Below are 12,893 nucleotides of genomic sequence, written 5' to 3'. Positions count from 1 at the left end.
GGGTGAGAGATCATAAGCCTTGTCGTTTCCAGGATACTCCAGGCCTGTTTAAGAGACTTTAGGAGGTAACTCTGTCTGCAGTGCCACCTTGCCGAACATGTGAGGACCGCAAACTGCGCCCTGCTATAAAATATTTGATTGCAGCACAACTGGTGTTAATGGTGCTTGGCAGAACACACTTAGTTTTATGAAGTTCCACACTGAAAATGACACAATCTACCATTACCCACTAAAGCTAAATTTAATTTTCCTCTGTACTGCTCCAGAGCTAAGTGATATCTTTCTCCTACAAAGATCCTTTGCATAAATAAAGCAAGAAAGCTAGCAGACCTTCACAAATTAGAGCCCTAGTCTTTCTCTGGCTTTCCATTCACTAATTGGATTCATGCTAGTTTAAAATTGTCAGATGTCCTTTCCTAAAATGAAGGAGAAATATCACTGGCATCTTGCTTTTGCTGAAAAATGGCAGGACTATAAACGAGGACATCACAGCTCCTAAATCTGTTTGATCCATTCCAGGAAGCCTGTGTCTGAGGTGGAAGCACAGCTGCTCCACATCTTTGTTGTGCCACCCTGACTGACGTAAAATTGATTTCTTTAGAAACAGAAACAAACAATAACAAAACAATCTACATCCAAAACTCAAGAGGCCATTCATGCAGCCACACTAAGTTAGAGATGAAAACAAGTTCAAATAGCTCCAATGTATTTCTACAAACACTATGAGCCCTGAAAATCTCAAAATACTCCAGCTTCTCAGAGCTGCTGCTATATAAATGCTGAAGGCATAAATTATACTCAAATCTAGACAACATTTGGAAACTTCCTTGAAAATACCCAGAAACAAGTTTTGCAAATTGAAGCCAGAACCTGTCCGACACCCTGGTGAGTATGCTGAAGAGCCAGAGATGCTGGAAGATGAGATCGCCAGGTACTAAACGCACCTTATAGGTGCGCCTTGGACTCTGCACCCTTGACTATGTTAACATCTTGCTAGGAGCAGTTTGCCTGGCAGAAAGGGCATTGTATGGTATGGATGCAGAAGCCAGGGATTTTTTATTTTATTTTATTTTATTTTATTTTATTTTGTTTTGTTTTGTTTTGTTTTATTTTATTTTAAGAACCGTCAACATGTTTCTGTTCTATTTTAATCAAAAATGTGTTTGGGGAAACCAAACAGTTATGTTTCCTACAATCTGGAGCCTTTTCTTTTGGGCCATTCGCATTTATACCATACCTTTAAGGACCAGACAATCACGGGTTAGAAAGTGGTTAGGTTCAGAACATACTGATGGAAAAGTGGGACTTGGACAATCATGCTGTGATAGGGAGAAACACCACAACAAACACAGTTGCACTGTTGATTCCAGGCTTAAAACCCAACAGAACAGGTTCCCAGTCAGTGGTGCATGGACTTTAATTCCTCCAGCCATCTGAAATATCTCAGAATCAAACTCTGAAATGCTATCCACATACACTGTCCTTAAATCATGGTGAAAGGATAGATGATTCAGAACTTCTGTAAAATGTAATTTTTTTTCCAAGCTGGTTATTTTACACCATGCTGCTCTTCAGCACTCTTAGTTTACAATCAAGTGAAAAAGCTGCTCCGTCCCCCAGAGTCTTTTCCTGTCTGACTCCAGCTGCACAAAATTCCTCCTTGCAGCTTATTATCTTTAAAATTAAATAGTGGTCATACTATATCAGGTGCAATAGATGGGAAACCCATCAAGACTGCATTAAACTTACAGAGCTGGGTTATCATAAAGTCATAGACTAGCTGGCAGAAAACTGTATGTGTCTGTCACCCGTACAGACAATGTAAATATATACTCTTCTGAAGCATCAGCTTCATCTAAAAACACAATAAACCATTTATAAACTGCTTATGAACCACTGTTCAGCATCATCTAAAAAATGAAGTTAGAAGTAGCCTCTCATTTTTAAGCTGTAATGAGATTGAAGCTTCTGTTTTGGCAACCACAGAATTTAGAAGAAAACAGACATTCCACAAATATCAGCAAATACTTATCATTTCCTCTGCCAACTGCAGTGAATGGCAGGTCAATTGGAAGCCATTTACCTGTTAAACCAGTCATCTGTGTAGCGGGGGTAAGGGTAGGGATCATTACTGCTGAAGTCGTAGCTGGCTTGGGCATTCTGCAAAACACAAAGACATTCAGTGAGTTAGCAGAAAAGCAGATGTGCAGGGCAAAGTGGGACAGGTTGTAGGGGCTGGGATTCATCAGTAATCTTTGTCATCTTCATTCTCTGAGATGCATTTTGGATGCTGGTCCCTGTAGTGCTGCACATTTCTCATACCAGAACGCCTGGGGAAAGATGCTCTTTGGGGTGCAAAACCTCCATTAGTATTGCCCTACCAGGGTGGCTTAGTGTGATGTGCTGTGAGCGCTCAGGCTACTTCTGACACACTGCAGGCCACAGCTCTTCTGGTCTGCTCCCTTAGCACTGGGGATCCTAAATAGCTATTTTCCAAAGACAGATTCCAAACTGAAAACCTCACACCATAAGTAGTGATGTCCAACTGACAGTAATACCTTAGTCAATATATCCACAGAAAACTTTGTTAGGTGGTTTGTATTTTATTTTTCCTCCCCTTGGAAAGAAAATGTCATCCTTTCTCTGATCCCATCCAAGATTCAGCAAGAGCCCTGCATAGTTACATCTCAGCACCAGCTCAAACACGGGACACAATTTCCAAAAGTACTTTATCTACTGGGATCTTAAGTACAGCTTCAGGTTAATTTGACTACCTCACCAATATCTACATCCATATTTAAGTGTTGGGTTACTCAGTGTGGCAGGAAAAACATTAAATCCTATTTTTCAAATGGCAGTGGAAATTACCAGACACTTGGGATCTTCCTTCCTATAATTATCTTTTAAAAATTAATTTGCATTACTAGGACAAACAGTTTTGTACAATCATTTCAATGTCTCAATTTCTCAGAATTCAAGCATGAAAACTATATTCATGGTCAGCACATACATCTGAGAATCCCATTTATGTATTTTCTTGATCCTTCAGTTGCTTGAATAGCTTCACAAATGCGGCTTGCAGGCCCTTCTGAAAGTGCCATCCCATGCCTCTCCTTTCCATATAATCTAAACCATTCATGATTTTGCCCCATCAGCAGCATAAAGGACACTCAGCAACTTTTTGATGCTATATTTGAGAACCAAGTGGAAAGTTTCAGAAAGTCAAGTGCCATCTTCTTTCTTCTCTCTCAATGAAAACACATAAATAAAGGGTGACTGGAAATTAAGCTTTTAAAAATATTTAGAAGCTTCCTCTCAAGTGTGTGATCACACAGTTTATATTTTAATAAACACCATAGTCAAGGAACAGAATTATGTTAATTCTTAATTAATGTGTACGTACATTCTTTGTAAGATTTGGCTGAGCATGCTATTGAAGATAATTTGAGACTCGTGTATGAATAGCTTTGTTCCCAAAAACATTCCCCTTCAGCAAATTATCAGTTTCAGGGGTACAGGAATAAGCAGTCTGTTGGTAGCACCAAAGTCTTGGGATTTTAGATTCAATAAACCCAGCTCCCCAAAACTCTTCTGCCAGAACAAAACAGAGACAACGCTGTCCTTGTTCCTTGGAGGGTATAACTAAGTATCCAGTCACTGCACAGTGTTTTTTTGGGTCATTTTTTTTTGCAGATTTTTGGGGGTTATTTTTTTGCAGAATGTCAATCACGCGGTTTGATGCTGTTCTCCTGCTCAGATATAGCTGAATCCCCTTGTGAGTATCTTTACTGATCTCTCAGTATCTCTAAACTAGGGCCCTGATTTTCAGCCTGTAGCTGAAATTATTAGAAGGCATCTTAAGGCACAGATTCTTAGTGGTTTTGAGTCTCTGTGCTCAGGTGTATGTTTAATTTACCTCTTTTAATTAGCTCAATTCCTTATACTGCAATTGAAAGGCATGGATTTGTATGAGTGAAGAGTAAACAGAATATGACTTTTCAGCCAGGGAAAGAAGGGGAATTTGACAGTGATCTATAAATCATGAATAGCACAGAGAAGGTGGACAGGGAGTTATTGAGTACTCCTCATAATGTGAGAACTAGCAGGAATCCACAGAAATTACCAGAGGGAAGATTTAGAAGCAGCAGAAAACAGCAAGAAGTACTTTTCCACAGAACATGTAATGAGTTACAAAATTCATTGGCTCCCAGCAACACAGAGGTCAAAACCCTGGGGAAAAAAGAAAAAAAAAAATAAAAAAAAATAAAAAAAAAAATAAAGAGCTTAAGACAAATTAATGGAAGATAAATCTGGAAAGAGTATTAGCTGCTGTGCTTCCTCCATTTCCAACAGTACCCAAAACAACGGATGCTGGAAGCCAGGAGGCCACAACCTGGAATGACACAGCCTCTGATCTGGTGACCGAGCTGCTCCCCCAGCAGCCCCTCTTGGCTGTTGTTGGTCCTTGGCTAAATGGCTCTGGGCCTCTCGCATTGCCCCTGTACGTGCCATGTTCTGTTGTACAGCAATGCTGTGCTCTCCAGTGTCACAGAAACTAAGGTACTGCAGCTGGTGCTAACCGTGAGCATGAAGGGAATGTCACCAGCAGCAGCTCACCTGGCTGGAAGTAGTCTAAAGCTTTTGGGGGTCACTGTGGCAACCAGAACCAAGTCACTTCACCTTTCTGTTCCTTTTTCCCGGCTTTCAAAGCACTCCCAGGTACTTGTGTTAAGTGTAACCTGTATTCCTGTAACTACAGCTCATAATAAAGCACAGTGCTGGGGGCACAGCTTACACTGGGGTGCAGTAAATATTGCTACAGTGACAGACAGCAGAGAAAGGCATTTGACCTTCTGCTAAAGAACAGTGCTTGCTAATCAGATGCTGCAGCCCAAGACAGGCAGAAGCAATATAAGAAGTAAACTTGGTAAGAAGTAAACAATGTAAGAAGTCAACTTGGGCTGACTACTTCCCCTTTGTGTAGTTGCAAAAGGCTGTTTCTGCCATAGTGGGAATTTCAGGAGTAACACCAGCTCTTTTGTGGGGTATGACAAGTCACACAGGAGACAGGGGATGTGCCGCAAGTGGTGGCCTGTGTGACAATGGCCTTGTGGCGCAAATGTCCCCTGCCAAAGCAACAGAAGGGATTTGCAATCTGCAGTGTCCAGGGGAGCTGTGACAAGTATTTGTGCAAGGACCAAGGTTTCATCCAACACCTGGCAGTAAAAAGAAATGAACATCAGTAAAAGGAAATGAGCCTGTCAATGGAAGATCCTGTCCTGTTCTTTATTAACAAGCGCAGTATCTACTCCTAGCAGGACAGGCTGGAAAAATACCTCCGACGGTAAAGTCAAAACAGAAACAATTACTCTTTCGGGGTAATTTAATTAGAAGATAAAACCTACTCTGTCACAGAGTCTAGTCTAGGGTTGGCAACTTTTGGAGAGAAATGAATTTCAATCACAAATTAAATAAACTTTTTATATTACTGCCTTGGACTAGATATGTCCTGGAAACTGTGCAGACTGCAGATAACTGAGCTTAGTTCCAGGGATTTGAGATCTTTTTTGCATGGGTATGATATAACTGGGTACTAAATGTAATTCCGTCAGTATATTGCCAGCTCCTTACTCTGTTTTCACTCTAGAAGTATTGTATGGACGAGAAATTAAACTCAGTTGTGGGATATTTTCCCTCCCTCATCTGGAAGGAATGTGGTCCTACTCACACAGGCCCTAAGTTCAAAGAAGGGCTGGTGAGGCTGATTTTTCAGGAATACATCAGACACAAAAGCACCCTGTGGAAGCTATCAACCACTCCTGACTCTGGAATTCCCCTGTGCAGAGAATTATGGACTCAAAATCCCTTCTAACTGTGCAGATATATCACTTGTGTCCAGGGTAGTGAGAGGCAAATGGATTCCGTGAGTGATTCAGTAGCCTGGAGCTCTGCTCTATGTCCCATGTAGCCACCTGTCAGACTATGGAAAGGTTGCTTTTGGCAGGCTAAAAACAAACTTGCGCAACACAAATCCTGCAGTTCTTATTCACTTGATTTTAGATCACTGCACTCAGAGGAAAAAATATCCAGTGTAGAAGGAACCATCCACAAAGTGCAAAATTAAGAAGAATCCTTGCAAAGAAAACAACTGCTGACTACAAGATTTACCTTCATTAGGGTCTTTGAGAAAAGGCAGCAAGTTTCAGCTTCATGAACGAATATTCCGCCCACACTATGAAAGTAGTAGAACTGGTAATGAAACAGCAGTGACAAGTACAAATGGACTGTTTCAAGTTCCTAATTTAAAAGATCAAACCCCTAAGTATCTAAGCGAGAACCCAATTTGTTGCTTTTTTTCCTTCTTCCTCCCCCATCCTCCAGTACAACACTGGATCGAAAAAGGAACTGCCTCAGTCACAGCCAAAGTGTTTCATCTTGTGTTTTGGGAAGTGAATATTAAAATCTGTCATCTGCCATTCTCTTCCAAAGGCTGGAATTCCCAGCAGGCAGCTAGGGCCAGTTCATTGCCAAATCAGAGATGAGGTAGCAACCAAAACCAGTGCAAATGAGGATCTGCAGCAGCACAGTGAAATTAAAACATTTTGCCTTTCAACTCAAGTGATTCAGTTTTATAGTTTTAATGCCAAACCAGCATGACAGCAGGTGTTTCTCTTAGGCTTGAAGTATCTAGTATTTAGTTATCAATATCGATGGCAGTTGCTCAGTCGTTTTTTTCTACCATCAATGGAGACAATCAGCTCCAGGGAACAAGTCCATGCTGTCAATCTTTGGCACGGAAAATAGACTTGGGCATAGCGTTAGAATGTGATCAGTCCTATCCCTTGTGTTCAGTCAAAACCAGTTACTTGCTGTGAAGAGAAACTGATGTTTATCTGTCACCAAAATTATATATAAACAATGACTATTATATAATAGAAATGGCTGTTTTGCCAAAGAGAGGTATTATCTTCTGTTTTAAGGCGTATCTCTTCTTTTGCTTTCTAGCTTTCTGCATCTATATCCCCAATAAGATGCTAACAAATAAAGAACTGGATCAGATAATGAGATTCTTTCAACTGATTACTAAGTAATGCTTCATGTACCATGATACAAATAGATTACTTTTGCCTATGTATAAAATTCTGCTTTCCTTTTAAATAAGCTTTGACTGGCATTTCCAAAGAATTGCCTTTTATTTTTTAACATATATGCAGTACAATCTTCTTTGTAAAACATTCATTCTCTAAAATATGACAATAACTGTAAATCAATTGTCCCATGTGTTGCTCAGATCTGTAATAAAATTATATATCTTGAATAATGCAGGAAGCTCATAAATTTTTATATGGCTTTATGAGCCTCTAAAGAGTAATTCACGTAGAATTCCCTTTTTTGCCTTATTCAAGAAATTTGCCTATGATCACATGAAAGTATGTGAGAGAAACAATTAAAGACAAATGTTCCGCTGGTCACAATCTGATTCTATTTATGGCGTTAAAGCACAGGTGAATTTAGCCCAGAGACTGGATCTTTTTGAATGAGAAAAACATTTTTAACGGAGGTAGCATCTGGTCTTACCCTCTTCAAGCAACTGCAATTCCTTGGAGATCTAAAGCAGAAAGATACCTTTTGCTCGTTTGAGCTCTTTACTGATGCGAAGAGCGAGCAAACCCCTGGGCTCAGATTACAACATATAACATCTTTGAGAAACTGTACTAAAATAACACTGAACGTCATGTGGTGGAAAAATGAAATTCAGTTTTGTAGACACAAGCCTGAGAAAATGTAATATGCTCACCATGAGGCAAAAGAGGAGGCGATGTGACATTTTGCCTAGGAGGGGTGCTAGAAGGCTTAAAGGTCATTAATGAGAAAGAGTCATGATTGCCAAGGCAGTAGTCATACAGTAAGCATCCCCTCTCTGCCAAGGGAAGCCTGCTGTTCTAGCTCCTGGTTGGTTTTGTTTGTTTGTTTTGCTTGTTTGAAGCAGGAAATAAAAAAAAATCCACAGCTTCCTCAACAGCTCTGCTTCTCCATGAACCAATTTATGTGTTCCATATTACCATCCAGCAAATCCACAGCTGCATTCAAGACCTTGTCAACGCTGACAATACATCTACAAAGTAATAGGTTGTGTTCAAAAATATTAACAACAAAGAGAGAATTCACTGCCTGCGAATGCTGCCAGCCCCTCTCCAGAAGCATAAGCCTTTTACCCAGTTCTTACAGGCACATCTTAGGAGGAGGAATATTCAGCCATACCTTGAATAATGAATAAGACAGTGACACGCTTTCCTGCCATCCTCCTTTTCAAAACACTCACAGAATAATAAATCAGGGTATCATTTGAAACAGACAGAGCAGAGAAGTATGCTGGGTCCTGAATAGTGTCCAAGATGCCCATGAACTGTCCTTGCATTCCAGTTTCAGGTATTCATTAGAGGCTCTGCTTGTCCACAAAACGAGCAAGAACATAGCACACCGCAGTGGTGATCTCACAACACAAAGCAAACCTGCTGCAGCCAAGTGGACTGCACCATCCCAAAATACATAATTTAAAATAACAAGGCATGAAAGATTCCTGGAGCAGAGTTCTTGGACGCCCTTCATTTCATGTGCAGCTAACATCATTCTGTTGCTCCTCATTACTTTGTCTTACACATCTAGACAAGTGTGGCTTTCCCCATAATATTTGCTGCATAATGATGGTGTTTTAAAATGGAGCATTTTTGGAGGAAGCTCTGATTTTGGTGAAATGATGAATGACCCAATTTGTCTTCTCAAGTCATTAGTCTTGCCCATCAGCAGCCTGTTAGCTGCTAAAGAAACCACTTTCTAGCCTCCTGGACCTATTAGGGAGCTGAGAAAGCTTTCTTTAAGTGGACATTTTTGTAGTTACCACTGAAAAAAAAATTCCTACTTCAATTTCCTTAACACTCAAAAATTTGAGATTAAGTCAAAAACTAAACTAGGGAAATTACAGCCAAAAGAGAATAAACTGACTATAAACAAAACGTGACTGCTGCAGGACAAAAAATAAATAAATCACAGAAACTCAGAGAAAAAATAGGTTGGGCAGTTGTGCCTTTTTTTTTTTTTTTTTTTTTTAAGAGTGGAGATTTTTTTTCCTAGCAAAATTTCATAAATATATCTGGCTTATAGAAATACTCTTCCTTTTTCTCTCTCCTGCATCTTCCCATGGCATAGTAAATAGCATAAGAAATTGAGGCAGCCATAAGTCTTTATTAAAAAGCAAGGAACTAAATGAACTTGTGCTTATAATAAAGAGGCTACTTCACAATATACCTCTTGGCATTCTTAGCTCGCTCCACGATTTTCAGGATGGTGTGGAAAAAAATGTAGTGGAAGCTCACTACGAGTTGTTAATTACTTACAGTCAGGGCTCTGAAGGCAAAAGCAAGTTTATGTACAAAAAAAAATGCAACATATTTCTGCTCAGCCAAATTCCTTAATTTTCAGAAGGGATGCATAAAAATCTCTGATATGCAGGGAACATACTGAATATTCACACAGAGACACATTGCAGAATACAATTAATAAAATAAATTAAGACTATTAACTACAGATAATGATTTTCAAGGCAAGTGGCAAATTTAAAGGTTTAATTTTTCAGCTTATGAAATGAATTCCTTGGTTTCTTTAATTGGGGGTAGGATGTGTGTCAATAAAAAACAGGGCATCTGAGTAGCTAGATACCTAAAAGCCTTTGGGTTATTTTATCATGTTAACAAATACAAAAAGCAAAATGAATTTTACTGAAAAATACTCTGAATGCACACTCCATCTGGCTTTAGTGTTCCATCTTATTAAAAACCTGGTCCACACTCTCTTTCCAATACACAGATTTTTCCCCCTTCAGACTACTCTTGTTATGTATTAGTGTGACCTACTGAAGTTGAGAGACTAATAGAGGTATAAAGCCAGCAGCAGAAAAATGAGGTTCAGGTCCATTACTCTTAGTTATAATCCTGTAAGAAATAGCTGACAAGTTTGTTGGTACATCAAATACGTGTTGGGTGCTGAGCTGTAGTAAGGTTGTGTTTGCAGAGCTGTGATAGCAGCCAGCACTTACAGCCTCTTTGAGGGATGAACTGGAAGAGAAGGGAAGCTAAATTCTCTTGCTCCTATCAATGGGCTTGATCCAAAGCCTTCCAAAATCTGCCACAGGCTTATCCACCAAATACCATAGGCAGGATTTGGATCACACCCTACATAAAGGCCACTTTCTGAAGCACCACGTAGTGGATAAGGTACAGTTTTTTCCACTGGTGGAAGAAAACCTACAGATCAGAGTTTGCAGTACTCAGGACTAACTCAAACACAGGTCTTTAGCATAACATAAATAGGGTGAAGTGCTTGTCCTGGGAGAGCAAATGCTTCCCTGCTGCTGCACATGGCTAGCAGGCACTGACACCCACATCACCTTCCACACAGAGGCATCACAGAGTCGGTAAAAGCCGATCAATTATCAGCAACGCTTCCAGCAAAGTACAGAAAGACTGGACATATGGTTATAATGGCACTCATAAAACAAAAGTGGCAGGCTCTTGCGGCTGATCACTTTAACCAGTTACACCAATCATGCTGTTACTAAACAGGCAACTCTGGAGAAGATGGAAATCAATGTGGCTTCAATGGTTTGGGGAGCTGGCAACAACAGACAGACCTGGTTGGTGGTGGTTGTGGAGAGGGAGCGAAGGGGAGGACTGGGAAACTACTCCGGTTATAACAAAAAAACTAGAAGTAAGCACAGATGAGACACACAAGTGTCCGTTTTTTGTTTGTTTGTTTGTTTGTCTTCTTGTTCTAAAAGGTTTTTCAGCTGACAGGAGAACCAACTCTTAACAAGGGCTCAAGCAGTGTTTCACCTTAATTGCATGGATATGGAGGATGACAAATGGACACAAGAAAGGCATTGTAGGTGAATCAAAAGGAGGTAAAAAGTTTGGAGAAGAGACTTAGAAAATGTAATGCAAGCCATTAGCTCCATGTCTTTCATCACAGAAAGCAAACAGGTTGACTTACATGCCTTAGAGTTAAACAGTCTGGAGGATCTACTCTTTTTTATTCCAGTTGCATGCTAACCTCATTAGTGTAGATTAAGAGCATCCCAGGGGAGTATTCATGTGACTAATATCCGGCAAGACATGCTGGGTTCTCAGGGATTTTAATGGACTAATTTATATGCTTTTCCATTAATTAAAAATCATTTGCATTGTTTATTCTGTGTGAAAGTCAGTGAAACCAATGGACAGCTAAATCCAAAATTTCAGGGAGAGAAGGTGGGCTCTTCAGGACAGGCATTCTCATGTAACTCTACACATACTATATATACTGTGCAGCCATTTATGCTTTTAAGTAGTACATGATTATTCCAGATTGTTCCCTTAAAGATTATTATGCTTGATTACAGCTAATGTTTCCACAGTAATTTATTGGATACATAAATTTAAAAAGTGTCCTAGACATCATTAGCTGTCTGAATGGAAGATTCACAATTACATCAGTCAGACATGCTATCACTGTTGACTAATTTTGCAACTGAGTTAAGTGCCACACTGAATTAAAGTGATTTAGTTTCTTACAATAAGCATTCTAAAACACATGTGCTGGCATTGGAATTACAAAGTCCTTAAACAGAGCAGTCTTTTGTGCTCTCCTTTGTAAATACTCAAAGAGACATTTCCAAATGTATATTTCCAAAGATCCTCAATCTCTAGAAAAGCTTAAGAGCAAGTGTGACTGAGCTATGCACTAGCATATCCATTTAACTCCCACCAAACAAGCTACACAACATAGGAAGTAGCAGAAGTTTAATCAAATAGAAGCTCTTGTCCTGTATTAAAAGATGTTAACCCGGGCTGTCACGTTTCTACAGCTTTGGTATCCTTATTTGCTCAGTTGAAGCTAGGAGGCCTATGTCTCTTGCTGTGATCATTAAAAAAGCAACACACAGCAGAACAAATATTGCAAACCTGTTGTTTATGCAATCTGCCAAATTTCTGACTGCTCTAGACTTAATGAAAAAACTACCAGTGACTTCAATGAGGCCAATGTATTGTCAGACATTGTGCGCTGCTATTCTGTTCCCCTGTAAGAGATGTTCATTATGTTTATTGCTTCTGTTGGGAATGCAACAGAAAGGAAGAAAATTATATTTAAATTAAAGCAATCTGAAGTAGGGCAGGTATTTAAAAATATCTTAACCACCTACATAGCTTACGAGAAGACATACTCAGAAGTAAAACATTAATATAGAGAACATAAGGGCATACACAAAAATCAAACAATGCAAAGCAAACAGCTGTGTCAGGATGAAGTATCGGGACATACAAAATTGAACTAATTTCAGATGAACCAAAATAACTTGCAGGCACAGCAAAGGAGAGGTATTTTGTTGCTGCTGTTTTAATTCAGCATGTTTCAGAAGCCAAATGTTTAAAGTGAGGTTGAACTTAACCAAAAAAAAAAAATTACTGTTATTTTCCCACAGACACTTCTAGTTTATAAAACACTCATCTCTGCTAGCAAAAAAATACTGTTCTAATTGACAATTTCTGGCCAGTTCCAAAAGCAAATTGGTCTGCAGAAAGGGATGTAATATGAAACCAAAACAGAACTATGCCAGGTCCCTCCATGGCTAACAGTGAGGACTGACATCTTTCCTCTACTTTTCTTGTCCAAATAAAAGAAGAAAATAATTCCAGAAAAAAAAAAAGCACAGGAGGGAGGCACAAGCCAATTTCAAAACCACCTGCCAGAACTGATGAAGGAACGTCCTTATCAGTTCTCTTCCACCCCCGTGCATTTCTCATTTCAACAGTCTTAGTTTACTTTCCCTGGATGATGCCTTAAGTGAAAATTAATACCAC

The 12,893-nt window shown here is 39.5% G+C and overlaps 1 protein-coding gene across 1 annotated transcript in view; it reads right to left on the bottom strand.

Annotated features, from left to right (window-relative positions):
• The window catches only part of PCSK2 (proprotein convertase subtilisin/kexin type 2), a gene marked incomplete at its 5' end in the record, with an annotated part of 100,261 nt that overhangs the window by 28,813 nt on the left and 58,555 nt on the right, over positions 1-12,893 (bottom strand). Inside the window, one exon of the mRNA XM_084283476.1 lies at positions 2,084-2,160. Coding sequence (XP_084139602.1) covers positions 2,084-2,160 — 77 coding nt within the window. The remainder of the gene's footprint in view (positions 1-2,083; positions 2,161-12,893) is intronic.

Source organism: Netta rufina, assembly GCF_964035555.1.
Source record: "Netta rufina genome assembly, chromosome: 3".
Taxonomy (NCBI): domain Eukaryota; kingdom Metazoa; phylum Chordata; class Aves; order Anseriformes; family Anatidae; genus Netta; species Netta rufina.
This window is presented reverse-complemented; position numbering and strand designations above follow the sequence as displayed.